Genomic DNA, 25000 nt, shown 5'->3' with positions numbered 1-25000 from the left:
GCGTGCAACGAAAACACAAAACCGCGTTTCCGGTCACGCACACAATTTTCCGTTAATTTATCTGTCGCACAGACGACTGCGGCGAATCCTACTTGGACTGCCTTCAATCTCGTGCCCAGAGCCCTCTTTTCTTTTTGTTAGCACCCGGACTCTGGCCACTTCCAAGGCAGAAAGTCCGCAAATCACGGACTTCCTGCTCGTCTTCGCACGCTCAGAAATTTGAAACAACAGTGGTTGTGAACGGTTACAAAAATAAACGTTCACTACGACTGCGCATAAATCAGAGTCCGTGTTCTTGGTGCTGACCAAAAGAAAAGCGAAGTCTGGGGACGACACTGGACTGCCTTCCGTGAAAAGTGTCTACGACGAAAGTCCAAGTCCAAAAACGGAACCGAATGCTATACTTTGTAACAAAGTAATTACTGCAAAATTACAAGGCGAAACAAAATAAAATTATCTGCAATTTTTATCAAAACCAGACAATTTCAAATGTGTGGCTGGAAGGGTTTTTTGTGTTTTAGAAAGATATTAAACATGCATGAAAAAAGTTACGACATGAAGGAGAGGTCCATGAATTATTAACATTATTAGTTATATTGGAAAGGCCAAAATTAAACCAAAGTTGCAGATATCTGTTAAGGACAAAATCCAACTTCGATGACAAATTTTGGGCCCGTTAAGAGTGAAATCTAAAACCTCCAAGCCGAAAATCAGAGCATAGCAAACAAACACAGGTTAGAGACAAGTACAAGGAAAGGTTACGTTTTTCAAACACCCGTAGCTTGCTTTCCTGCATACCTGCTAGTCAATATTGGAATCTTTTGTGTAAAGTGTGGAAGATTACAGACTGCTTTAGAGTTCACAGCGAATTTACCACAACAAACCCAATCGATATATAAACAGCTTTTGTTATTCTTTTCGTTGGAGATGTTTTCAAATTTAATATCCGATAAAGGCAATATCCATGGGGGGATGGATTTAGTTTATTTGTTATTAATAAATCTTTGCCGCTACTTTCTAAAGTGTTCCGCAAACTTGACCTGTTTCGGTAACGGTTTCAGTGAATGGGAGCTTCGTCAAAATTTTATGATTTCAAACTCCACTGGGGGTTTTGACGAGTGGATAGTACTGTTATAACATTAGATTTATTTCGCAGGTTAATTCCGGCTCAGTTTCTGACCCCCCGTGCTGATACTCAGTAGCCCATATCGGTGTTTTTGCGTCCATACGTATTCAGTATTTAATCCGTCTGTTGTACACGACTGACGTGTGACCGCAAAAGGATGAGGAGATCTACCACAGTCATCGAAAAAACACGAGTGTGTTGCCTTAGTTCGCTCAGAAGTATCTGAGCGATTGGGCTTTACCGGCTCAAGACACGCTTAATTATTTACAACAGAATTGCAATCAAAGTCAGCTTGAAAAAAAACAGTTATGATTAAATAATGTAATGGCTAAAATATCTCTCTCATACTTTTTTGAGCGTTTATCCACGAATAATCAAACTTCCAATATTTTTCCCGTTTAGATAACTGTGATCCGTTGGAGTTCGCCGAATGATCGTGATGTGCTTACAGAGCAAAGATGTTGGAAGGTTTCCTTTGGGTTTCGCTTTGTTTTTCGTCTTATCAACTCGTCTGCGATTCTGCTATGCCAATATCGGGTACGTATGCAGAACCGTAACGATCCTCTTTCAAAAAGCCTATCGCTTTCCAACATCTAACTTGCAAGGTGTCAGAATCTTTCGATGGGAGCTCACACCGAAAGATCATATATTTTTTTCCTTTAGTTGTACTTAACCACGTAAAAGGCCAGATCACAAATCAACATCTTTAAAAAAAAATGGCTTTTAAGCTTTGCAAATTGTATTTGGTTTTGGTTAATTAATTACTTGGTATTACCTTCTAATGAACCACACAAAAATTGAAAACACAAATTTTGTGCAACCTTCGCGCTCCATAGGCCTTATCACGGTTTTCGACGCCATCTTGACGGGTAGGCAAAGCGGTCAGAAATTATAGTGTTTGTATGGGAATCCGATAGCAAATAACTTCTTCCAAAATTGAATTTTTCACAATTTCTGAATCGCAACGTTAAAATACTAGGTAGAAGATTGTATTCACCAAGTTTGAAGGATGTAGCTTGGCGAGAAGACGCTCAGTTAATTTTTTGAATTTTCCACACATTTGTCTGTAAATTTGGCTGGGTAGACAAACGTCTAGACGCGGTTCGCGGGAAAAAATTTACAGACAAATGTACGGTAAATTTAAAAATATTAGCTCAGCGACTTATAGGAAAGCTACATCCTTCAAACTTGGTGAATACAATCTTCTACCTAGTATTTTAACGTTTTGATGCACAAATTGTGTAAAATTCAATTTTGGAAGAAGTTATTTGCTATCGCATTCCCATACAAACACTGTAATTTCTGACCGCTTTGCCTACCCGTCAAGATGGCGTCGAAAACCGTGATAAGGCCTAATATTGCAATGTGCAGGAGAGAAATTTAGTGTTCACTGAGGTTGATCGTAATCTCGTCGTCTGATCTACCTCGACCTCTCCGTCGGACTCTAGAAAATAATACTCCTCCAGCTTTCACCTTTTCTCTCGTCGATCTTTCCATACATGTCACCTTCGTTTTGTCTATGTCTTTTATTGAAGTGTCAACATTAGGTTTTCTTTCTCTTGCCTCCTTTCACTTTGCTGCGCATAAATTGCCAGTAGGAAAAATTATTTACGGCAAAGTAAGTGAAAAAACACTGAGTTAATTTGCAAAACTATACCACCTTACTTGTTGTTACATGCGCTCTCTGAGGTTTTTTTTTTTACGCAGACACCAAGAAGCATGTAACAGGAGTGCAGAACAATTACTAACCTGGATAAATAATGATAACGATATTTCCTCCAGGCCAAACAAGACAGGTAAGAACGGGACATCCCTCGGCAAAATGAAGCTAATCGGGTATAAATAAAGAACGTTTGAGCCTTGCCGTCGAGAAAACCGGCTGGCACGTTGTCTCAAAAAAATGAAAACACATTCAATCACTCCTTCCAAAATTACTAAAGTCATGTCTAGAACAGGAATCCGATCCACAATAGCAATCAAAATAGCATTGATAAGTCACTAGAGGCATTTTAAACAGACGAAACTATTCACGTAAGATTTGTGAAGCTTCCTGCCCCATGTAATGTTCGTTGGAAGACACAGAGTAGGTTATTTAATAGCTTTTTTTTTTCTACTGTCGAAAAAGTGTAAGTACTGGCCAAATCAATCGCGGCCCTATCTCAGCGAAGAAAATAGCCTTTGATTCTAATAAAGCGACTTGAAGCTACACTTGGTTCAAGTTATTATCAGTGCATCTGTTTTGATTGGCTAAAGTAACGTGAAATTGCCACTTTCTTCTGTCTTACTGGATTAAATTTTCTTTTCTTTAAGGTGGGCCAGTAACCATTGTTATCGAGTCTTACATTTTGAGTATCAGCTCTATCAATGAAGAAAACATGGTGAGTCGACTAATAGAGAGAAAGTTCATCTTCGGCGGCCAATTTTTTCAAGCTGCTTATTTTTCTCTGCAGGGACGGTAATTTCCGACGGTGCCATCAGATTCCAGTTATTGAATATGCAGCACCCGTCTGGGCAGATCTTCCGGCTTATCTGAGCAAAACCCTAGAATCGATACAAAAGAGGGCATTTAACTTTATTTTCCTTAGGCTGCCATATGACGTAGCCCTTAGCCGTTCAGGCTTGCTGTCCCTCGGTCAAAGACGGGAAAATCATGCCAAAAGTTAACGGAGAATTTCCGGGATAAAGGTTTTCTATTTCCGTGGCTCTGATCACTTCAAGTATAAAAATCTCTTGTGTATTCACCTTTATCACTCGGCGGCCATTTTGGAGTCCGTGGGGAATAAAGGCTTTGTCTTTGCATTGTCTTTGCCCGTCCAGCCTCACATTGAATGAGAGGTTCGACGGGCAAAATCTTTTGTTTGGACATTGAGTGATATGGTTCTATTGAACGAAAGAATACAACCCTTAGATCATATTTCCAAAGAGTTAACATAACATGTAGATCCTTTACCGTTTTTCATTGGTTAGCTTGCGAACAATAGTCTTGAACCGGAAGTTAATTATAGTACGGTCTTTTTATCCAGGAATTTTCACTCGACATGTTTTTTAGACAGCGATGGAATGACTCGCGGCTTTGTTATCTGCCAGATCCGGACAAATCAACTGACCAAAGATTGATCTTGAACGCGGCATTGAGGAAAAATATTTGGAAGCCCGACATCTACTTTCGCAACAGTAAGGAGGCGCGTTTTCATCTGGTTCCAACACAGAATATTCTCTTTGGCATACACCCTGATGGTTGCATTCTAATGAGTGCTAGGTGAGGCTTGCGTTCCAGCTTTCGGTATGCGATTTTCTATAACCGGTTTAACTGTATTCTACTTCCGGGATGCGCTTCACTTCCGGTATAAGAACCAGTACCAATTACAAATTACGCTGAACAAAAAAAAAAAAGAAAGACGTTTTTTTTTATCACAAACCAAGTTTTTCTATCGCAAGTGTCCCTGTGATCAAAAAATCTCTTTATTTCTTCAGAGTTTGTCTGGCAAAAATTTGAGCTTTGATTTTTATTCAAAGGCCGTTTACTTTGAGTGAAAGGTTTGAACTTCACGGAATCACGGTCCGTCATTACTCACGTTCAAAACTGACCCATTAGACCTCAGAGGGTTGGGTCTAAGGAAAAGTGACGTCAAAGGCTCACAAGCTTAAAATTTCAGGGTGTAAATGCAGCTTATTACATGTATATATGCAAAACACGAGTTCAAAAGTCTAAATGCCCAAAACTCCAAAACTCCCGTGATGCATATTAATTCTGCGGCGTACACACTCATTGCATTCGTAAACTGGTGAGCCTTTGACATCATTTTCTCCTCGATCCAGCTCTCTCAGGATCTTCAAGTTAGTAATGGCGGACCATTAAATAGGAAAATTCCAGTTAAAATAAACGGGTTGTCTTTTTTAAATCAAGGCTTAAAACTTTGGTCGCTTACTGTTTAGTTAACATAGTTTTGAAATCCAAAGAAAAATTGATTTTTTGATCACAGGGACACTTTAATAACATAAGTCACCGATGGACCCTTCGCAGGTGAGTGATCACATGGTACAAAAACCGCCGTACTGGAATGCAATTTGCGCACTGGGGCATCTAAAACAAAGCAAAGTTAATCTAGTTTTCTTTGTTTTAGATGTCCCAGTGGGCAATTTGCGTCTCAGTATGGCGGTTTTTGTACCATGTGATCACTCACCCGCAAAGGGCCCATTGGTACACAAACTGACCCCACACCTTAGAGGATGAAATGCGAAGTGCTTCACAGACTGGAATCCATTGTTTGTGAAGACTGTGATCGATCAGTTTTACAATGAGCAAACAAGACCTTTTGGAGTCGGAGTTCAAGGAACAAGACGACACCAACGACATAAAAGACGATCTCAACCCGGCCCAAAGGACACACACAGTATTTTCTACTCTCCTTGGTCCCCTTGCAAAGAAAATTGACGTTTTCAGAGGAAGAATCAGAGAGGTAACTGAAAGCTATTGTTTGGGGTTTAAAGTCACGCACAGTTCCCAAATGAATGGTCTGCGTCAGTTGGACTTATGTCATGTGATTTAAACATAAATCAAGTGTCAAAATGGACATCTAGATGCATGCATGATGAAATCGAAAGCTTATACTTATAACTCCCTTTTTTCTTATTGATAATGCAGAATCACCACGGTGCTCTCGTGTCAAATGAATTTTCGTCAATTTCCTATGGATCAACAGACATGTCATTTCAACCTTGGCAGCTGTAAGTCACTGCGCTGGAGTAATCAAACAACATTGTCCTATTCCCCTGAGCTGTTAAGTAATCTCAAGCTCAGCACTGAGAAATTCTTTTCTCCAGCTGCTGTAAAGGAACCACACAGGGATGGCGCAGTGGTGAGAGCACTCGTCTCCCACCAATGTAACCCAGGTTTAGGGTTGAGTTTGTTGGTTCTCTTCTCTGCACCGAGAGATTTTCTCCGGGTACTCCGGTTTTCCTCACTCCTCAAAAACCAACATTTGACTTGATTTGCGTTGATTTTTAATATCGGTTGACAGTGTCCCCAATTAGTGCTCCAGCTCTAGAACAACTAGACACTTAACTAAAGTTCCTTTCCTTTCCTTTTCCTATTTTCTTAAAGATTCTTTGTTATCAATAGACCTTTTTGTTTTCCCATTCCAGGCCACGTGACGTTCTTAAGGGAATTTCCCTTTGTTATATAATTATGCACGTGCATAAGACGACAGTTGGAAGAAACTGTTCCTCCGAGTATTATCACGTGGTCTGAAATGGGAAAAGAAAGCGTACAAGTTAAAAAAGGTCTATTGCAGAAGTTAAACTGCGAGAGCCTCCCATTCGTCTTCAATAACGCATACTCAGTAACTGTTCAGTACAAGAATGAATTTGGTTTTTCTGTGGAATCATTCAATGCTTTTCTGTTTTTCCTCTTTCTAGATTCTCAAACAGAAGATAACGTGATTGTTAAGTGGAGAACCTTGAATAGAGGGTTGATCGTGCCGGAAAATTTAGAGATTCCACAGTATGACATGGGTAAAGTCATCGTGAAAAATCGCAGTAGAAGATATAACACAGGTCCGTTGAATCGTGAAGACTTTGTTCGTATTACACCTAACGAATACACCCCCTCCGTAAACCTGAGAGTCAGATGTTACAATTGGTAACAGAAGAATCTCACCCGCTTCAACAAGGTATCATTGGATATTAACTTCCTTCACAAACATGCGATTCTGTATGGTTATGCCGGATTATGTAAACTCATACTTCATTTTCGGCACACTGGAAAAATCACGTATTTCGTTATTACCGAGTTTAAACCTTCCCATATTTTATGTCGCCCTCTCATGGGCTCCTAGAGATCTCATCGTTTACACCGTACAGTCCGTCTGAAAGACAGGCCAAAGTTAATCTGATCACTTTGTCTTTTTTTAATTCATCATTGCAGGTGTCTTTTCTGAGCCAGAAGCAACATTCGTCTTCAAAAGGCGTCTCATGTTTTATGTGTATGGATTTTATCTTCCCGTAACTCTTGTCGTCCTTCTCAGCTGGATCTCGTTCTGGATCGATCCCGACTCTACCCCCGCACGAGTCTCTCTTGGAGTCATCACTATCCTAGCCATGGGCAACTTCCTTCACGGAGGTGGTGGGGCTCCAAATGTATCTTATGCCACTGCTCTTGACGTGTACATGATCACGTGTTTCGTTTTCGTTTTCGCCTGCTTGTTGGAGTACGCCGCTGTGCATTGCGCACTCAACAATTCACAGAAAGCAGATATAAATGAGGTTAATGTCTTTCTACGGGATTAGCACCTGAAAAAGAAACTTAATAGAGAGGTTAAGCATGACGTTCACCCCAAACGGGAAACGTCGGAGTGGAATTAGGGTTTTGTCAAAAATGTAAAAACCCCGCTTGATATTAGGTCATTTCTGTCCTGTTAGCTCCAGATATCAAGCAACTTCTCAAAGGAACGAGACAAGTTAAAATGAGATAATTTTCACGCTTTTATGACAAGCAAGAGCCTGCCGTTTCCCGTTTCCCGTTGGCCGTAAACGTCATGCCTAACCTCCCTAATACTACCGTAAAACCACCGATCTGTGGAATGGGCCCAAATTATCGAGTCACTGCCCCGCCCATCATTACCCACGGGCTTAAGATGTACAAAACAACCGCAACAATGGCAAAACACGTTTTCAAAATTTATCTCTGTTTTCTTAGGCAATCGCAAAAAAACTTCCCACAAAGAAACCACCCTTTTCCGATAATGTCTAGTATAATCTTCATTGTTAAGTATTCACGGAAAGCTTTTCCACGATTATAGAGCCTTCCACATGCGCTCAGTTCTGCCGTTACCTCTTAAGAATTTGAACTATTTACAAGCGAAAGTGGGTGGTGCAGAGACACGCAAACTCCCATCCATTCCACAAATAAGTGGTTTTCGTAGTATAAGCTTTGTCTTAGCCTGACGGCAGTAAATACTTATTCAGGGTCAGCGCGCAATGAGCCCTGGGGAGAGACTACAAAAGGGGGTTGGGACCAGGAGCTCAAAAAGTGGAGCCTCTATCTCCCATACAATGGGTTTTACAACAGTTGGCGTACTGAATCTCCCAAGGGAGGCATTCTATAATTAAATATAGATTTATTTACAGAAAGCCTCCATTGGGAGATTTGGTACGTCCACTGTTGTAAAAGCCAGTCTTCCTTGGAAGATTCAGCATGCCCTCACCGGAAAACGCCAATCAAAACAGAGCTATCTCATCGTCAGAGGAAACACGATACTTTTCGCTTGGAAAAAACTGTTCCTGAGAACAAATTTACTCAGGAAAGGATTGACTCAAGGAATTATTGGAGAGGTGAGCTCCTTTTTAAAATGACGACTCGATCGCTGACGAGAGTTGCCTTCTAAAACATCGCTTTCCCAATGTGAACTGTCCTAAAAGTACGCGGAACACAAAGCAAAAAATTGACTTCTTTTTGTGGGAGTGCACTTTATAACTGCACTACTACACACTATGTCACCGGGTTGTAAGAGTGAGTGAGTGAGTGAGTGAGTGAGTAAGTGTAAGTCCGTGGAGACAATAGGCCCGCAGCGCATGCATAACTCACGAACATAAACAGGTCTTCTGGAAACGGGCTTGAGTTTTAACAAAATGAGCTCAAGAATTAGTGAAGCTGATAAATAATGATAATAAATAATGATGATAATAATAATAATTTCCAAAACGATGGAATTACTTGGTGATAAATAACCTCGTCTAGGAGAGTGAATTTTTAACTTTACAGAAACAATGTTCAACCTCAAGAGTTGGGCTATTGTGATCTTTGTGTTGAATTCGCATATTTGTTGTCAATCTTTAAAACACTTTTTGAAAAAAGCCAAACTAACAAAAAAAAACCCGGTGTTTTGCCATCATTTTGACACAGATGTATCCTTTGTTTCGCGAGTAAACATGCATGGTAACTTGATTAAGCCGCCCACTGAATTCGATGTCACTTTCGATTTTGCTATTTACTTGTGCAGCCAAAACTACAATAGCAAAAATCTCCCAAAATGTTTTTTGCTGATGGTAACTTTTTATATCCTTGGTTCAAAATTTAAGTTGTTTTCATGTTGCCATTTTTGTTGCTGATGGCAAAATATTTTATTCTCGATCAAGCACAAGTATCAGTAGCTTATGCTAGTGAAAGCGAACATCACATACATAAGCATCAAAATTAACCACTGCATCCGCCATTTTGTTCAAATGCTCAGGGGCGGGGATTGTGGAAAGAATGCTTTAATAGGAAATTTGTATGATGACGCCATTTGACTACAAGTACCAGAATCCTTTAGGTTTTGCTTGTCTCATGCTACTTAGAGCTATTGTTGTTCTTACCCCACTGGGAATACAAAATTTGAATAAGAAAAGAAAAATAAACTGAATTCTGGTAGTTGTAGTCAAATTACGCCATGGTGAAAGTTGCCTATTGGTCAGACGAAGCAAATTTCCTTGTGCTTATGCTGCGTTTCGTTTTCAGAAGACCCAAGCGGGACGCAAGAATAAGCGCATGCTCATGGAAAAGAAGAATTTTGACCCCTGTGCTTATGCTTGCGTCAACCCCATTTTCACGGTGAAATAAGCGCTCTTATGTATGTGCTTGTGCTTGCATCGCTAGTGTAAACAAGGTTTTAGTTCTATCCAGTGTAAGGCAGTATTGGCTACCAGTTTTTCATCAGTGACTTGCTCTTTTAAATTCCAGCAATGCAGCTTGGTCAAATTTTCTGAACCAATGAAATCTCAAGCCACCATGGAGGGCAAGGAGAATGAGAGTGTTTCAACAACGAAGAACAACAACGAAGAAAGGTCCAAGTTGAGACAAAAGTCGTTAGCCCAAGAGGCCAAATTGCGTTACATCTGGTTTAACTCTACCTCATTGGAGCGTTACTCTCGAGTGGCATTCCCTTTATGCTTTGTGATATTCAATGTGGCTTATTGGCTGACGTATCTGGGACCAAGCGTCGAGAATCACGGAATTTGGTGACGGCTGATGACTCCGCCAGTAGAGAAGTTAAGATTCAGTTTGTAAATTATTCTTGCAGAACTTTCCTGGTCTTTTCTGTGGTAAATATACTCCCAAAATAGCAATCTTTGCCGCGAAGCCGGACGACGGGGTCGGTAGATGAGGACCGCCGCGTGCCCGACGTGAACCCTTTTGTATTGCTTTTGTATATGTTTGTTCTTAGAGAACCTCGGAACACTTACCATTTCAGATATATATATTTCGTGTTCGGGGACTTTAAAAAAACGTCATGGTATTACTTGAAATGAAATCAAGACTGAATCCGAGCTCTCAGTTAATGAAGATTATTTTAATACTGGAAAATACACCACTCAAAACATTCATACGAAACTACTTCCGGGACGCGAGTGGCGTATTTTCCAGATCCTCACAGGCACGTGATCCCGCCTTTGCATGGTTGTTTGTGCAAACAGTCAGTGAAAAACGGCGAGCGATCGATAGATATTAGTGAAGTTCTCTGAAGGTGACGTAAAATCCTTCTGTGAGAAACAAGAAAATGCTACTAACGAAGAGTAAAACTTCATACAACTTAAAATAATTCAAGGAGTTCCTTGCAAGTGAAGACGAAATGCGAAAATTGAAGAAATTCCTGCCGCCGAGCTGCAAGAATTTGCGGTGAAGGTCGTGGTCAGACAGACGTAGGCTCATCAAAAAAACATTTCTTGCCTTTTCGTGTACTTCTAAACGCCCCGGAATTGATCCAAACTTTCCACTGAAGTTTTTTTTTCCTTTTTGGCTTTATTCAAAGAGAAATTTTGCTTTCCAGCGAAAAAAAAATTAGTTTAGCAACGCTTAACGCAATCATTTACCATATAAAGTCAAATTAAGGTTGAGCAAAGTTGAGCTGATACCGAGATTGAGTGAACCGATCAGAGCACGCGAAATGCATTTTCCGAGGTTGAGAATTTTATAATTAACAATTATTCTTTGAAATCGAGGTAAATATTCTGCCACTTTTCACCGAGATTGAAAAGAACAATTGTTTTAGTATATACTCACGAAGTGATCTCAACAACAATTGCAGAAAAAACCATCCAAAGTCGATTTGATTGGCATCTCAATTCATGCGTGGAAAACGTGTAAGCCGCACAAAGCATGCGCGAAAGTGTTCACAGAAGCTTCAAACATGGCAAATCTAAATAACCTTCGTTAAAATCCTCGTCACAAACAGCGAAATGGTCATTTACCACCGTTTAAATCAGCAATCTAAATCGAAAGTCTGCTTGTTCAAACATTTTCACCGTTCGATCAAAGTTTTTGAGGTTCATTTGAAATGGAAATTGAAAGTGCAGTTGGTAAAGGATCCACATGCATGAAATGGTGGCTGTAATTGAGGTGAGCGTTAGTTTGTTGTAAAATGACCCGTCTTGTTTCCTTTCAACCATGTGGAACTTTCTTAAACATTTTTTTAATTCCTCGATTTCACTAAGAAATTCGTTTTGGTGGGCGACCAGCCCTACAAGAGAGAATTACTCCGAGTGAAACAAATTGTTGGCTTGAAGATTGTTTAATTTTCAGCAATAATTATCTGGAAAAAAGAAGTCAAACACTGGTTGGCAAAAGTATGAACTCTTCTCTTACCTTTGAAAAAACTTTTAGGCCAAATTTTGTGGCCTTTGTCTTCTGTAGCACAGCATCATCTTGTATTCTCAATATTTCCGATTCATAAATGCTGGCGAGTTTACGCCGGCCATTTTGTTTTGTTTGGATCAAGCATTATTCACTCCGTAGGGAGTGAATAATGCTCAATTACTCCGAGATAGCGAACCAATCAGATTGCTTGAAACACCAAGATCACTCAGCGAGAAGCGAGTATAAACTAACAAAGGATATCCGGAGTTTGAGTAGCCAATCAGCGCGCGCGTTCAACGCCATCCACTGTTTTAGTATACGCTAACAAAAAACATCGTTCTCCGGCTTAGCCCATCTTGAGTACGGCCCAGAGACCGTTTACGCCCGCTTTACACCAGCATAAAACTTTGGCATGGCACTCCGAAATCTCGGCGCCGTAACTATGTTTTCAGTCGGGCACGGAACGATAAATTGTTCGTGTGTAAACAGAAGGCACCCATACCAGAAATTGTAGTGGTGCCGACCACATCTCTAGACGTGTGCTCGGCAGTCCAAATACATTGGTACGGTACCAATTTTCGTCTGTTTGTAAAGGGGGTTCGTCAAGACGCCGGGCAGATATTCTCCCCAAATAAGAATCTCCAAGCCGGTGAATAACATTACAAGCACTTCACTTTGACCATACTCATTTTTATTAAAGATCGTAAAACTAATAAAAACACATAAACTCATCAAAATAGGTGTGCACAGTACTAATTTTCTCATATTTCGAGAAACTCTTATACTTTTTAAATGGATATATACATTTCCCCGCTTCAGAGCTTCGATACTCGAGTTCTATTTACAAGGTTGTTAAAATTATTCTACCAATTCTGTTACAACTACAATGCCCGTAATGTTCTGTACCATAAGGTCGTCTTGTTTTCTGGCCAGGCAATCAATATTCCACGTTTGATCTATCAGGATCAAATTTAACATCCTGGTCTTTTTCAAGATGTCTCGAAATTCACAAGATTAACAATATTTATCCTGAGAGCTGGCAACACAGTAAATTCAGTAGAGCTTTGATAAACAAGTGCTTTGAATAAGGACAAACTACTCGAAAAAGGCGACTTGTTAATTACAGCGTCTGTGTCTCAGTATGTAAGCCAGCTCTAAAGCTTTGAAGTCATGACCGAAAACTGACGCATCAACGAGAGTGGGTTATTGTTGCTTGGCACTTCGGATTTTCTGAAACTTTGTATACATTTTTAAAAAAAGACCTTCTTATCTTTCAGCTCGCGCTTTCCTTAGGAAGCCCCGAGTACTTGTTTTACGTAAGAGCGATTTTCAAATGAATATTGATGAAATTATTAAAGCCAATCAAAGGATACAAACGATCGTATAAACGGAAAATAGCATGCACCAGGTGCAGGAAAACCCAACTTAAAGTTTTCCTTCCGACTGGTTGAGAATTACCGTCAATCATCCAGGGAAATCATAATTATTAATATTCAAGTGAAACACGCTTGAATATCATTAACGTCAGAGTCTTACCAGTTAGATAATAAAAATCTTGAAAAAACATCCTTCTTTTTTTCAAAATCGTGTCCAGGTAACTCAACATGTTCAAAAGGGGCCGCCTGATTAAGCTAATCCTGGATTACGGGAAACTTAAATTGCAGTCCATTTTCTGATTTCGTTTCCACGAGACTTTTACCCTTTCAAAATGTCAGTACTACGCTTTTGCTTTCCTTCAGCATAAAATTACAAGTTTAAGGCTTTTTTGACTCATTTCTAACACCAGTATTTTTGCGTGACGAGTAAAACCTAAGAGCCAGTTGTAATCTTTGCAACTTACGTTCCTCAAAAAGAAGGAGGCAAACTAAAAATCTACTTCATGATCAAATATAAATTTCCGCTTTACCCAAAGGGCACTTAGAGGTTAAAACATTTTTTATAAAATTGACTTTCTATTTCACTTGTGCCGAGTGATATTAGTGATATACGACTATTAATAACGTATTTTTAAGCGGTAATTTTCCGCACGTACAAGATAATCTTGTGAGATAAAATCATGATATTTCAAGGCCGCATTCTCAAGCTAAAGGCAAAACCATAAATGTAGCTTTGAAACCGTTTCTGGATGCTCCGAGGGCGCGAAGTTGTTGTCAAGGACGAGTCAAATCGCCATTCATTTGCAACATCTGATCCTGTTGCCATCTCGACGTCCTCACTTTCTCCTCTGGTGATTCTTTGTTAAACATTTTGAGTTTGTCCCTAAAGTGAAGATTCTCGGGTTTCTTAGAAACAAATTGACCTTCTGATTTCTCCTCGTCTGTAAGCGACATCCTGGCCAAGCGGCCGCGGGCGTTCTCTGGTCCGTTCAAGTCCTCGTTATTCAGCCGCGAAGGTGTCGGAGCGTACGGGGGTTGGGCACGGGACCCTGGTCCATCCAGAACATTCTCTTGCGATCCGTACCTCACCGGGGCAGGGCCTTGTTGGTTCATCTCAAAAGCAGCTGGGTAAGACACAGGACGGGGTTTCCTTGGTAACGTAACGTAGCTTGGGTAAGCCGATGATGACGTGATTGGAGGCTGACGGAGCGGAACTCCCGAACTTGAATAAGCCGTGGGATATTCGGGAGGTCCTTGGGGTGTAACAGTGACGCGGGATGTGTATCCCAAACTGCGGGATCTGTCATTGTTGAGGGCAGAAAACCGGTCGAAGCTCTGTTGCGACTTCACGGGAGGAGGGGGTGGGAAGTTGTCGTCGTCTAACAGCTCCTCAGGGGGAGGGGGAGGAGGAGGCGGCGGTGGCAAGTCATCATCATCATCATCAGGAACTTGTGATCTTCCGGAATCCGGAACAGCATCTTTAGGTGCTCGTGTGTTTACGTACTTGATGCTGGGAGCCGGAGTGATTCGTGCACTATAACCAGATGAAGTTCCTACGACATAAGAAGAAGTAGGATCGCTTATCTCTGTCGCAACATTGGAAAAGGATACTTGCTTCTTTGGTTTGGACAAGGTTGGATTCTTAAGAGCTGAAATGGGTTCCGAACGTCGTCGATTGAGCTCTTCATCGATTAGTTTTCGCCTTCGCTCGTAATCGGCGGTCGCACGACTCTTCAGTTCATTGACATGATCCTCCGTGGAAGGTTTGCGCGTTCTTCCTTCTTGCAGCTGCTGTTCTTCAACTTGATGCTTCCGTAACTGCTCTTCCTTCTCCTTGACAATCCTCTGCTCCTCTAATTGCTTCCTCCGTTCAAGATCTCGCTTGAGCTCCGCGTTGCGTTGTTCTTCCGCCAAAAGTCGTTCCTGTTCCTGCTTCTGTTTCTCTGATTCCCGTCTCAATCGTTCTTCCTGGTCGCGGCGTTGTTGAATCTCTTCTCGCTTTTTATTGCGTTCTTCCACCTCCTGCATCTTTTTCTCAAGCCTAATTTTCTCCTGTTCAATTCTCTGTTGGTCTCTCTTTTCCCGCTGCTGTCTCAGCCATTCTTCTTGCTCCTTCTCGCGCTGTTCCTGTAAACGCCGCTGATTTTCTCGCTGTTGTTCGCGATCCATTTCGAACTGCTGAACCCTCCGCTGTTGTCTCTCACTAGTAACAGAAAATAAAAAATGAAGAAAATTATTCGTACGAGATCATTAGGCCTCTTAATTCCAGATGAGGTTTCTACATAAAAGAACGTTGCCGCAGCAATGAGTGTTTGGTGGGAAGTTAGCACAAACAGAAGCAGCTACCTTGATTTAGCAAGGGCTCATTAGCTAAAGAGAGGTTTATCGAGTAGACAATAATGTTCAGCAAAATCGTCGCTTTTTTACCTCTTTAGTTTCTCCTCCTCTTCATCTCTCTGTTGCCGTCGTCTCTCGGCTTCTTTCCTCTCTCTTTCTCGACGCATTGTCTCATCCAACAGCAAGTCAATTTTGCGCCCTCTCTCCATTCTTTCTTCCTTATCTGGTGAGTGGTACTTCACTCGTGTTACCGACACCAGTCCACCGGCAGTCCGTTCCTAGAGCAAAAACATGAAATGGTATTATGTCTTGGCCGCGGGTTATTTTTTCGTAATGAAAACCAAACCTTGAATATTACGTGGGTTGTGGTTTTGTTTAAAACACAAGGCTACCAAAAGGCGCTGTTACCCTGTGAACTTTTTCCTGCAACTTGTCTCGCAACGTCATTGCGAGACAAGTTGCAAAAACGTTGCGAAACCAGTTGCAGAAACCGTTGGGGAAAGTAGAATTGCGTTCTACTTTCCGCAACGGTTGCAAAGAATTTTTTAAGCATTGCGCAGTGTTAACATCTGTCCTGCAACTTGTGTCGCAACGATTTGCTTCACCAGCCAATGAAAATGTTCCTTTAACCTCATGTGATCATCGAAACGAGACCAGTTGCTTAAAACAATTACTACTCTAGCTCATACGTACAACATTCTGACAAGTCACTGAGATGATAAAAAATCTAATATGGCACAAAGAGCTCTTCGTATTTAACTTTTGGCGACTTTCAGAGGACAACGTCTCCAAACTCGAAAAAAACTGGCCAATTTTTTTCAAATTTCAATCCATTTCTATCCCCTCCATCCTTGGCTGCAAACAACAAAGAATAGCTTCAGTGAACTTCACTGGCCATTGGCAACAAAACTACAGTATTATTTTTTGGTATTCATTGATGTAAAGACGTATTTTAGTGTTTTGAATTTTAACTAAAATAGCGTGACACTGCCCCTTTAAGATATAGAACGGCAACTGAACGTCAGCGAGAAAGCTAACAAAACAACAGACTTTAGTGAGCAAAACCAAAGCTCTGCACGTGCACTTTCAACTTCGGTACATTTCTTTCCCGTTCTCTGCCAATCTGCAACGTGAAAGGACCAGGGGCCCGATTCTCGAAAGTCCCAAAACTTTACGGGCCATTTTCGGGTGTCACAATTCCCTTTGTATCTCAAGAACGGAGAGGATTTAATTCGTCAGACTTCACAGATGTTTCTTTTAGTTAGCTTGAAAACATGTTAAAAGATCGCCTTTCCAAAACAAGCCGTTGGCAGTTTCACAAATGGCTTTTCGGGCCCGAAAAGTTTTCGGGACTTTCGAGAAACGGGCCCTAGATCTCAAGTTCTATGGAAGACGCGAGCACACAACGGTGAATGTTGTATTTTCTTTCTTAGTTTCAACAACGTTCCTCCCAATTCAGTTCCTCGATAATTCCGATAGTTTGTGGAAGTTGAACGAAATGGAAAAATCATATAACACTTTGAGAAACATAAGCTAGCAACATTAAATGACGAATTCGCGTTTTCTCTTCTCTCCCTCAATCAACAGAAGAGCTCTAGGGTCGAGATTGGCACGTTTCTTGAAAGCCCTGGTAACTTTCCGGGAACGAAAAGCTTAAAAACGGCTTCAAAATCCGTTCGATTTTGTCGACTCACTCACTTTCAATTGACAGCGATGTTGAAGCCTCTAGCATGTTTTCAAGAAAACCAAAAGCAAGATTTGGAGCGTGAAAATTGAATGCTTGATACCTCTCCCCTCGAAAACTACAGGGGGGATTGTGCATGTGACACCTGAAAAGTTCCTTCGAGAAAACAAATCGATTCTAAATCATTTGTTGGTTCTTCAGCCTTCGCCGTGAACTCCGGTTTTCCCCTGGCTTCCAAAATCAACCCACGTTTCCATGTGACTTGATTTCATTAGATTTCAGTATAGCGTCTCCACTTACTACCCCAGCGCTAATACAGTTGACACTTACATGTAAAGTGCCCCTGTGATAAAAATCACTTCCTTTCTTTCCTTCAGATTTTGAAAGTGTGTTTGCTTCACACCTGACTATCGAAAGTTTGAGCTTTGATTTTTATTCAAAGGTCGTTTACCTTGAGTGTATGGTTTGGATTTCACGTTCCGCTATCACTCACGTTCAAAACTGACCGATTACACCTCAGAAGGGTTGGGTCCCGGGAAAAGTGACGTCAATGGCTCACTAGCTTAAAATTTCAGCATGTGAACGCAACTTATTATATATATTTATGCAAAACGCGAGTTTATAGTCTGAAAGTCAAGAACTCCTGTGCTGCTTATTAATTCAGCCGCGTACACACGCAGTGCATTCTTAAACTAGTGAGCCTATGACGTCACTTTCTCCTCGATCCAGCTCTCTCAAGATCTTAAAGTTAGTAATGGCGGACCATTAAACAGGAAAATTCCAGTTAAAATAAACAGGTGTCTTTTTAAAATCAAGGCTTTGGTGGTTTGGTGCTCAGTTAACATAGTTTTGAAATCCAAGGAGAAATAAGTTTTGACTTTTTGGTCACAAGGGCACTTTAAATGAAGTTCGTTAGGGTTATCATTACCATTACTGAAGGTTTAGTGACGAAAAACTAAAATATGCAGTCTTCGTCAAAGGAGTCTCAGACTACGCACCGACCAGTTTCTAAAGGCGACTTTTCTCAACAGTTTTGACCAGTGCAGTGGTTTTAGACATCCAATTCTTAACTTACCTCTTCAAAACCAGACGCCTCTTTCCTCTTTCTTTCTTCCTCGAGACGCTTCTGAAATTCACGCTCGACTTCATCAGCAGACAACGACTCGATCAAGTCCAGATACTCTTTACTACCTTTGTGTCCAGATCTCAGCCGCGCTTGTTCCATGTTTCGCAGCTGTACCTGTTCCTCCTCCAGCTGTTTCAAGTGATTCTCTCGCTCCTTTTGTTCGTTCAATTCCTCTCTTTGCATCTGATTCATAATTCGCTCCTCTTCAATACGTTCGCGTTCTTCACGCTCGCGTTCCGCGCGTTCGCGCTCCAATTCTTGACGTTCTCTGTCGCGACGCTCTCGTTCCACGCGTGTACGCTCTTCCATTCTAGGATCTCGTTCCTGTTTGCTCGGGCCTCTAACCTCCTCTTGATCTCTCTTCTGTTTCTCCAGATGAAACCTCCAAGCCTCTTGCTCTCGCCGTTCTCTCTCTTCACGTTCTCTTCGCTCCAAAGCGCTTTCTCTTTCCACTGCCGATTTTACTTCGTTTTGCTGCCAGCGGGAAAATTCCTCTCTTTCGTTCGGTTTCCAATTGTCTTTACTGTTCGGTTCGCTCTCCCCAGGTCGCACGGTTTGCGCACCGCCAGTGCCAGCCTGTGACTGAGTAACCATGATGTATCGGCCGAAGCGAGAATCGCGACTGTCTATGCGAATAGGACTGGTAGGCGGTTCATCTGGGGACTTATCCTGTGAACACCAAAAACCAACGAATGAGCTTACAGCATACGATGCGCGCGCGTAGCTTCAGAAGAAGCGTGTCCAACTAATCAGTTAGAACGAGATGTTTGAATAAGAATGCACTGGGTCCAATGTCACTCTGACCACCAAGTCGATTTGTATTGAATGAACCGCATTTCAGTGTTCGACACTTTCTTACTAATTTTCCCTTTGGGAAACCACTTTTGTTTTTCTGGTTTCCCATGGTTTTTTTCGGTTGTCCACCTTCTAAAGACCTGTCGCCCAGTAAAACTCAAAGGAGGCTTGTAAAAATGTCCATTTTCGGTAAAATGTGTGTAAATTGGGTTTGACGAAGTCTCCTTTTGCTAGTTTCCGCTCGTCCGAAAGCGGATAGACTACAAAAGCACTTGAGAGGCAAAATAATAAGCTAATCACAACAGCATAACTTCGATGTGTCAAGGTACTCCGAAATTAAGCTCGGCTTATCTGGGTTTTAACAGACTTAACTATTAGAGGGTAATGTGAAGTGCTCGCGTTAATTTGCAGAAGCAAGGTTCAGTTTCATGCATTCTACCGCAACAGAGAATAAAAATATCAGCCGCTGCCCCGAGGACCTCCTTACAAAAAGGTTCTTTAATATTAAAGCTATACTGTAGAACTTTTCACGAACCGAGAGACGCAAGGGCCATAGTGCCCTTGAATGATAAAACGAAAGCTATTTGCGAGAAGCAGCGCGTAAAAAAGACATTTTTCAAGTCTTAAGCACTCACTGAGCAATACCACCCTGTCAGCATAAATCTGACATGCAGAAACTCCAAATACGTACACGATTTACCCGCCATGCTTGTGTTTTCTCAGGAATTTTAAGAACTGTGGCATTATTTTGGAAAAATATATCACACAGAACAGCTGTTTAAATACTGACCTCCCTTGGGGACTCTCTCTTGGGAGATAAAGAGATAGGTGACACGGACGCAGCGTAATATTTATTCCGTTTCTGGGGTGCCACTTCCGGTTCTTCGACTTTTACAGTGAGCTGTAACCTCTGGTTATCTTTCTCGGATTCATCAAAGCGAACGCGGTGGGGAGGACGAACAGCTTCAACATGAACGGCCTGAGCCGTGACACGTGGCACAGAAGGCTTTTGACGACGTTGTTGCTCCCCAATCATCTTGAGCGCGTTCTCGCCACGCCTCCGTTCCATTTCTTTCCGACGGCTTTCTTCGTCAAAGCGACGTTGTTCCTCTTGTCTTCGTTCCTCCTCTCGTCGGCGTTCTTCGTCCAATCGTCGCTGCTCCTCGGCCAGTCGTCTCTCTTCGCGAGCACGAGCTTCTTCGATCCGCCGTTGTTCTTCAGCATAAAGACGTTGCTCCTCTACCCTCCGTTCTTCTTCACGCCGGCGCTCGTCTTCTAGTCTTTTCTGCTCTTCGGCCAGCCTTCGTTCTTCCTCCAACCTTCGCTGTTCTTCGGCACGCCTCTGCTGTTCCTCGAGCCGCCTCTCCTCTTCTTGTCTCCTTTCTTCTTCACGCAGCCTCTGTTCTTCAACCTGTCTACGCTCCTCCTCAAGCCTTCTTTCTTCTTCCTCTCGGTAGCGCCTGTCGCGCTCCACACGAATTCGCTCGTCTTCTAAACGCCGTTGTTCCTCGGCATGACGCCTCTGCTCGTCAAGTCTTCTTCTTTCCTCATCAGCATCCCTCCTTCGTCTGTCTTCATCTATCTGCCACTGATCTCGATAGCGCGGTCTCCCTCCATCTTCCTCATCCCACCTACTGAGCGATTGATTCCGATCCCCTTGTAGCCAACGCCCAGGAGGACGCTGCATCTCTTGTTCCGAGATTGTAGGCGATGCTTGAACGAGGTCTTCATTATCCAATACTACGCGATTTTGTTGTGAATCTGAAAGACACAAGATTGACATAAGCAGACTTAAACATACGAAAAAATCTCGAGATAATAGTCTTAACCGCACTGTGAAATACCGTTCATTTTACCTGGAAAACTATAACTTCACACGGGCTTTTTACGGGGGAAAAAGAGGCATGGGTCCAAGGAAAGAAGGTAGACAGTGTCAAAAAAAGTGTTTCAAGATAAACAGCTAGTTTCAATCCAGCTATCCTCAAAATGTTTTCTTTCAGGGAAGTTTAAAAATCTCCACACCACAACCTATGATTTGCTGTTATGCAAAGAGGCCAGCTTATGCTTTTCACGAGTGGCACAAATGGCGTTGTTTAAAATGGTGAAAAAACTGAAGAAAAACGATGGTGAGAATCGAGAGTCACCGCCGAAAATCAAATATCTTCTATTAAAAAATACTAACAGTGATCCAAGCATAACATACAAGGAAGGATTACGTTTTCACACTCTAATCGGTTAAGTCTGTCCAAGCGTAACATTGCCTGTGAACGCTGACGTATTTCCGGCGGTCGTAATTGAGAGAAACGACCGCTGGAGATACGTCTGCGTTTGCAGGTTAAGCATGGTATCACAAGCTTGGCCGTGGGTGAAATTACTGTTGACATACCTCTCGTTATAATTTGTGATGGCTGATTCAGCAGAGTAGCCAGACCGTGATAAATGGCCCCTTGTTTCGCTATCCGCAATGTAACATTGGCTCCTGATTTTACCATCAGCTCTGCGGCTCTGCAATGATCACACCAAGACGATTAAAAAAACCCGATAGGGGACGCGTCAGAACACGTAACAAGGGGGGGGGGGGGGAGGGGAAAATTAAATCCACGACCTCCGGATTAGATTCGACTAAGTTACAAAGCGGTGGGTATTTGGCATTGAACATATGCAAGTATAATAAAGATAGCACTTACACGCTAATAACTAAACAATAATAACTGCCAATAACAATGGGTGTTTTTCGTAACACTTCTAAACACATGCCACCTTTTGGCTCGTGCTTTCGAATGAAGTCAATTTACTTTCAATTTATACGAAATTAAATCATCCTTGTCATTGCTATTCGAGGCGCGGTGGCCTCATGGTTAGTGTGCTCGACTCCGGAGCGAATGGTCCGGGTTCGAGTCCTGGCCGGGGACATTGTGTGGTGTTCTTGGGCAAGACGCTTTTCTCCCATGGTGCCTCTCTCCACCCAGGTGTGTAAATGGGTACCAGCGAAATGCTGGGGGTAACCCTGCAATGGACTGGAATCCCATCCAGGCGGGAGTACTTTTCTTGAGTTGCCTTTCTTGAACTCAAAACGTGCTCCTAGTCGCTTCATGCCATGGAAACCGGGATAAGCTCCGGCCTGATGGGCCATTTGGCTCGTATGCAGACTTTACCTACTGTCATTGCTATTCAAGATTGCCTTTCTTGAACTGAAAACGTGCTCATCCGATCGCAATAAGTCGGAGCTACTCACCGTTCCTGAGGAACGCCTACCAAACTTTCACCGTTGACAGCAAGGAGCTGATCACCAGCTTGCAAACGTCCATCCTAATAAAGGAAACGTAAGAGTTCAAGATCATCGTATCTTACAACTGTAAGCATTTCCTTAACTACTCTATATCATTCAAACTGTTGAAAAGTCTACCTTAAACTAGTTAGTTAGAGCTCAAGTTAATCTCGGATACAACAACATTGAGAAGAGTTTCCCTTGAACTAAAACGTCAACATTGTAGATAGGGGATTTACTTGACGGTATCTGGAATATTTAACTCCGAATACAAAAGAAACCATAATTTTTAAGATTCTTGAATCACCGAAGGTAAGAGCGTTACTTCAGTAGTACCGTAAAGTTCGTTCACAAATTTTTGTCTCTCGTTTATATAGTATCGTGTCCACAATCTCCCCGCGGGTTTACCGCGTATTCATACAACACCCAGCGGCTTCCAATTGCTTGATGGTCTACCTACATTTAATTGGTGTAACATTATGCTGGTAGCGCAGAGGGAGTGGGTTCTAATCCCGTTCCTGATTTTTGAGGCTCTCATTCCTACTCAATTGACATCCGTAACTGAGATGAAACAAGTATTTTAATGTTTCTTTCTGCATTAAATGGATTTCACATGTATCTGTCTTTCATTTGCTGGTTTCAGAGCCCCTAATCTCGAATGATGCCGTTGCAAAATTGCAAAACACCATCATTCATGAGGGTGGCAGTTCAAAAAATCGCGGTATTAAGGTCATACGAAGACCTCTATATATCTCAAGTAGCTTTCCTTTTCTCAAGCATCTCAGCTGGCCGGAATCTCCTCGAATCTGATTGGCAAATAGCGCACTCTTAACGGGTCCAACTTTTTGCTATATGGACAACATTTCCGATAATGACAACTTCGTACGGAAAATGTTAACTCTGACGAAAATAGATTCAGACGAGAGGGTACACAGTGAAAGTGAATTTTACCACCCAGAGGAAGAAACAGGGAGATCTGAATGGCTCTTACAATTACTCGGCTACTGCCCTAGTGCAAACATTCTAACGTATCTATCACAAAATGCTGTATAACTAGAGCCCCAGTTTGAAATACACACCACGGCAGCCGGTCCATCTTTTACGACCTGTTTGATGTAAATTCCAAGCTTGTCTTGTCCAACTCCCTAAGTAACATTTAAGTACACAAAAAAGCTTAAATAATAGAGTAAGTAATTTTAACTAGGAAATCAATAACACCCTTTTCCTGTGACGTGCAACAAGCAAAAAGATGGAACGCAAGACACTGACTCTTACAGAGGCACCAATATTCACTCTTTCATGTTGGATATAAAGACAAAAGAGCTGTATCTTGAAGCCAAAAAGAACTTACCTTTGCAGCTACAATGCTAAGGCCCATGCCTCCTTGGCCTTTAAAGAAAGAAACGTCCATTATTTCAGGGGCCTGTGGGAAAATGAGAGAACATTAGACTGAATCCCTCAGGATACAAATCACATAATCGATTGGGACATCATCAGCTTCACCATCAGCCACTTTTGCATATTTAATCTTGACTGCATTGACCCAGGAAATCTTAGTAAGTTCAAAACCTCTTTTACGAAATAACGGATTGCACGCAAATGAGGTAAAATGTACTTGACTCGGTTTGAAGAAGACACGGACTAGACTATTGTACATGTAGTTAGTAGGGGTTTTCAATTAAAGGAAGTTTAAAATTCCTCACCTGGGGAGACCTCGGGGTAACATCACCACCTACAAAACACAAAACGACGTTTAATCTAAAAGTACTGTGCTCATAATGTTGATCAACCACTACTTTTTCCAAGTGATGTATAATTATAATAAGATGCATTCTCAAATGTGAAGACCATTTCAAAGTGTGCCACGAAGTCTCCATGTTAACTACCCATTTACAACAAACAAGATGGTTGGCAATTGCAAAAGGGTGTGACTTACGAGCTGAAGAGGGGGGAAAAGGACACTTCGTTGAACTTGTTAAAATCAGATTGCACCTCAACCTCCACAGTACTGGTACAAATAAACAACAGCCAATAGCCTTGACAAAACACAGCGAGACTCGTAAAAATATCCCACAATACTACACACTAAATCGTCCAATAAGAGATATGCATTTCACGATTCTCAAGATACGCTTTGGTGGCAAATGTAAACTGCATACAAGTTGCTACCTGTTACTGCCTCTTTGTTGTGCTTCATGTGGTACACAGTCCACATGCCAGAGGAGGCTGGCTGGATGGACAGTCGACAAAGACCTGTGAATCAAAAGCAGATAGTTTAACAGAAAACACCAGGCAGACATCACTTTATTTCCAAATAGTTGGAAGAAATTAGCCTACAGAACAGTTTCTATCAGTTCAATGAATAGAGGGTATACAGAATTGCATCAGGGCCTTACCAATGCCTTCCAGGGGCTTTAGAAACTCTCTCAAACCAGCAGGAACTCCACGAATCACTTCACTGGAGTACCTGTCCTCAGGTATCAGAAATTGGAGCTGAAGATGAGGGTCCTCTTCTAGAATCACCTCTTGACCCTGGTTACGAAGAAGCTCATCTGCTGTGTTTTCAGCAACAGCCACAACGCTGTCAATCAGATCCCTGCAGAAAAAAGAATACAACCTCAGTCCTTGATCCTGACTTTTCCAGTGCTTCCACTACATTATACGTAATTCATCATC

At 41.9% G+C, this 25000-nt stretch overlaps 2 protein-coding genes across 2 annotated transcripts in view; one reads left to right on the top strand and one right to left on the bottom strand.

Moving 5' to 3' along the window:
- Positions 1 to 11790, top strand: part of LOC137997046 (glycine receptor subunit alphaZ1-like) — a 12630-nt gene extending 840 nt beyond the window's left edge. Inside the window, exons 2-9 of the mRNA XM_068842757.1 lie at positions 1529 to 1663; positions 2834 to 2922; positions 3437 to 3504; positions 4150 to 4385; positions 5772 to 5854; positions 6545 to 6682; positions 7053 to 7390; positions 9846 to 11790. Coding sequence (XP_068698858.1) covers positions 1557 to 1663; positions 2834 to 2922; positions 3437 to 3504; positions 4150 to 4385; positions 5772 to 5854; positions 6545 to 6682; positions 7053 to 7390; positions 9846 to 10127 — 1341 coding nt within the window. The 5' untranslated portion in view covers positions 1529 to 1556 and the 3' untranslated portion in view covers positions 10128 to 11790. The remainder of the gene's footprint in view (positions 1 to 1528; positions 1664 to 2833; positions 2923 to 3436; positions 3505 to 4149; positions 4386 to 5771; positions 5855 to 6544; positions 6683 to 7052; positions 7391 to 9845) is intronic.
- Positions 11791 to 12407: 617 nt separating this feature from the next.
- LOC137997045 (afadin-like) overlaps positions 12408 to 25000 on the bottom strand; it is a 23301-nt gene continuing 10708 nt past the window's right edge. The window contains exons 9-19 of the mRNA XM_068842756.1: positions 24721 to 24920; positions 24494 to 24577; positions 24028 to 24056; positions 23676 to 23747; positions 23404 to 23469; positions 22292 to 22365; positions 21443 to 21561; positions 19847 to 20817; positions 18211 to 18930; positions 15542 to 15729; positions 12408 to 15317 (exon numbers count right to left, since the gene is read on the bottom strand). Of these exons, the coding sequence (XP_068698857.1) occupies positions 13889 to 15317; positions 15542 to 15729; positions 18211 to 18930; positions 19847 to 20817; positions 21443 to 21561; positions 22292 to 22365; positions 23404 to 23469; positions 23676 to 23747; positions 24028 to 24056; positions 24494 to 24577; positions 24721 to 24920 (3952 nt within the window). The 3' untranslated portion in view covers positions 12408 to 13888. The remainder of the gene's footprint in view (positions 15318 to 15541; positions 15730 to 18210; positions 18931 to 19846; positions 20818 to 21442; positions 21562 to 22291; positions 22366 to 23403; positions 23470 to 23675; positions 23748 to 24027; positions 24057 to 24493; positions 24578 to 24720; positions 24921 to 25000) is intronic.

The sequence above is a fragment of the Montipora foliosa genome, chromosome 3 (genome assembly GCF_036669935.1).
Source record: "Montipora foliosa isolate CH-2021 chromosome 3, ASM3666993v2, whole genome shotgun sequence".
In the NCBI taxonomy this organism is placed as follows: Eukaryota; Metazoa; Cnidaria; class Anthozoa; order Scleractinia; family Acroporidae; genus Montipora; species Montipora foliosa.
The sequence above is the reverse complement of the archived record's forward strand: the minus strand, read 5'-3'. Positions and strand labels throughout refer to the sequence as shown.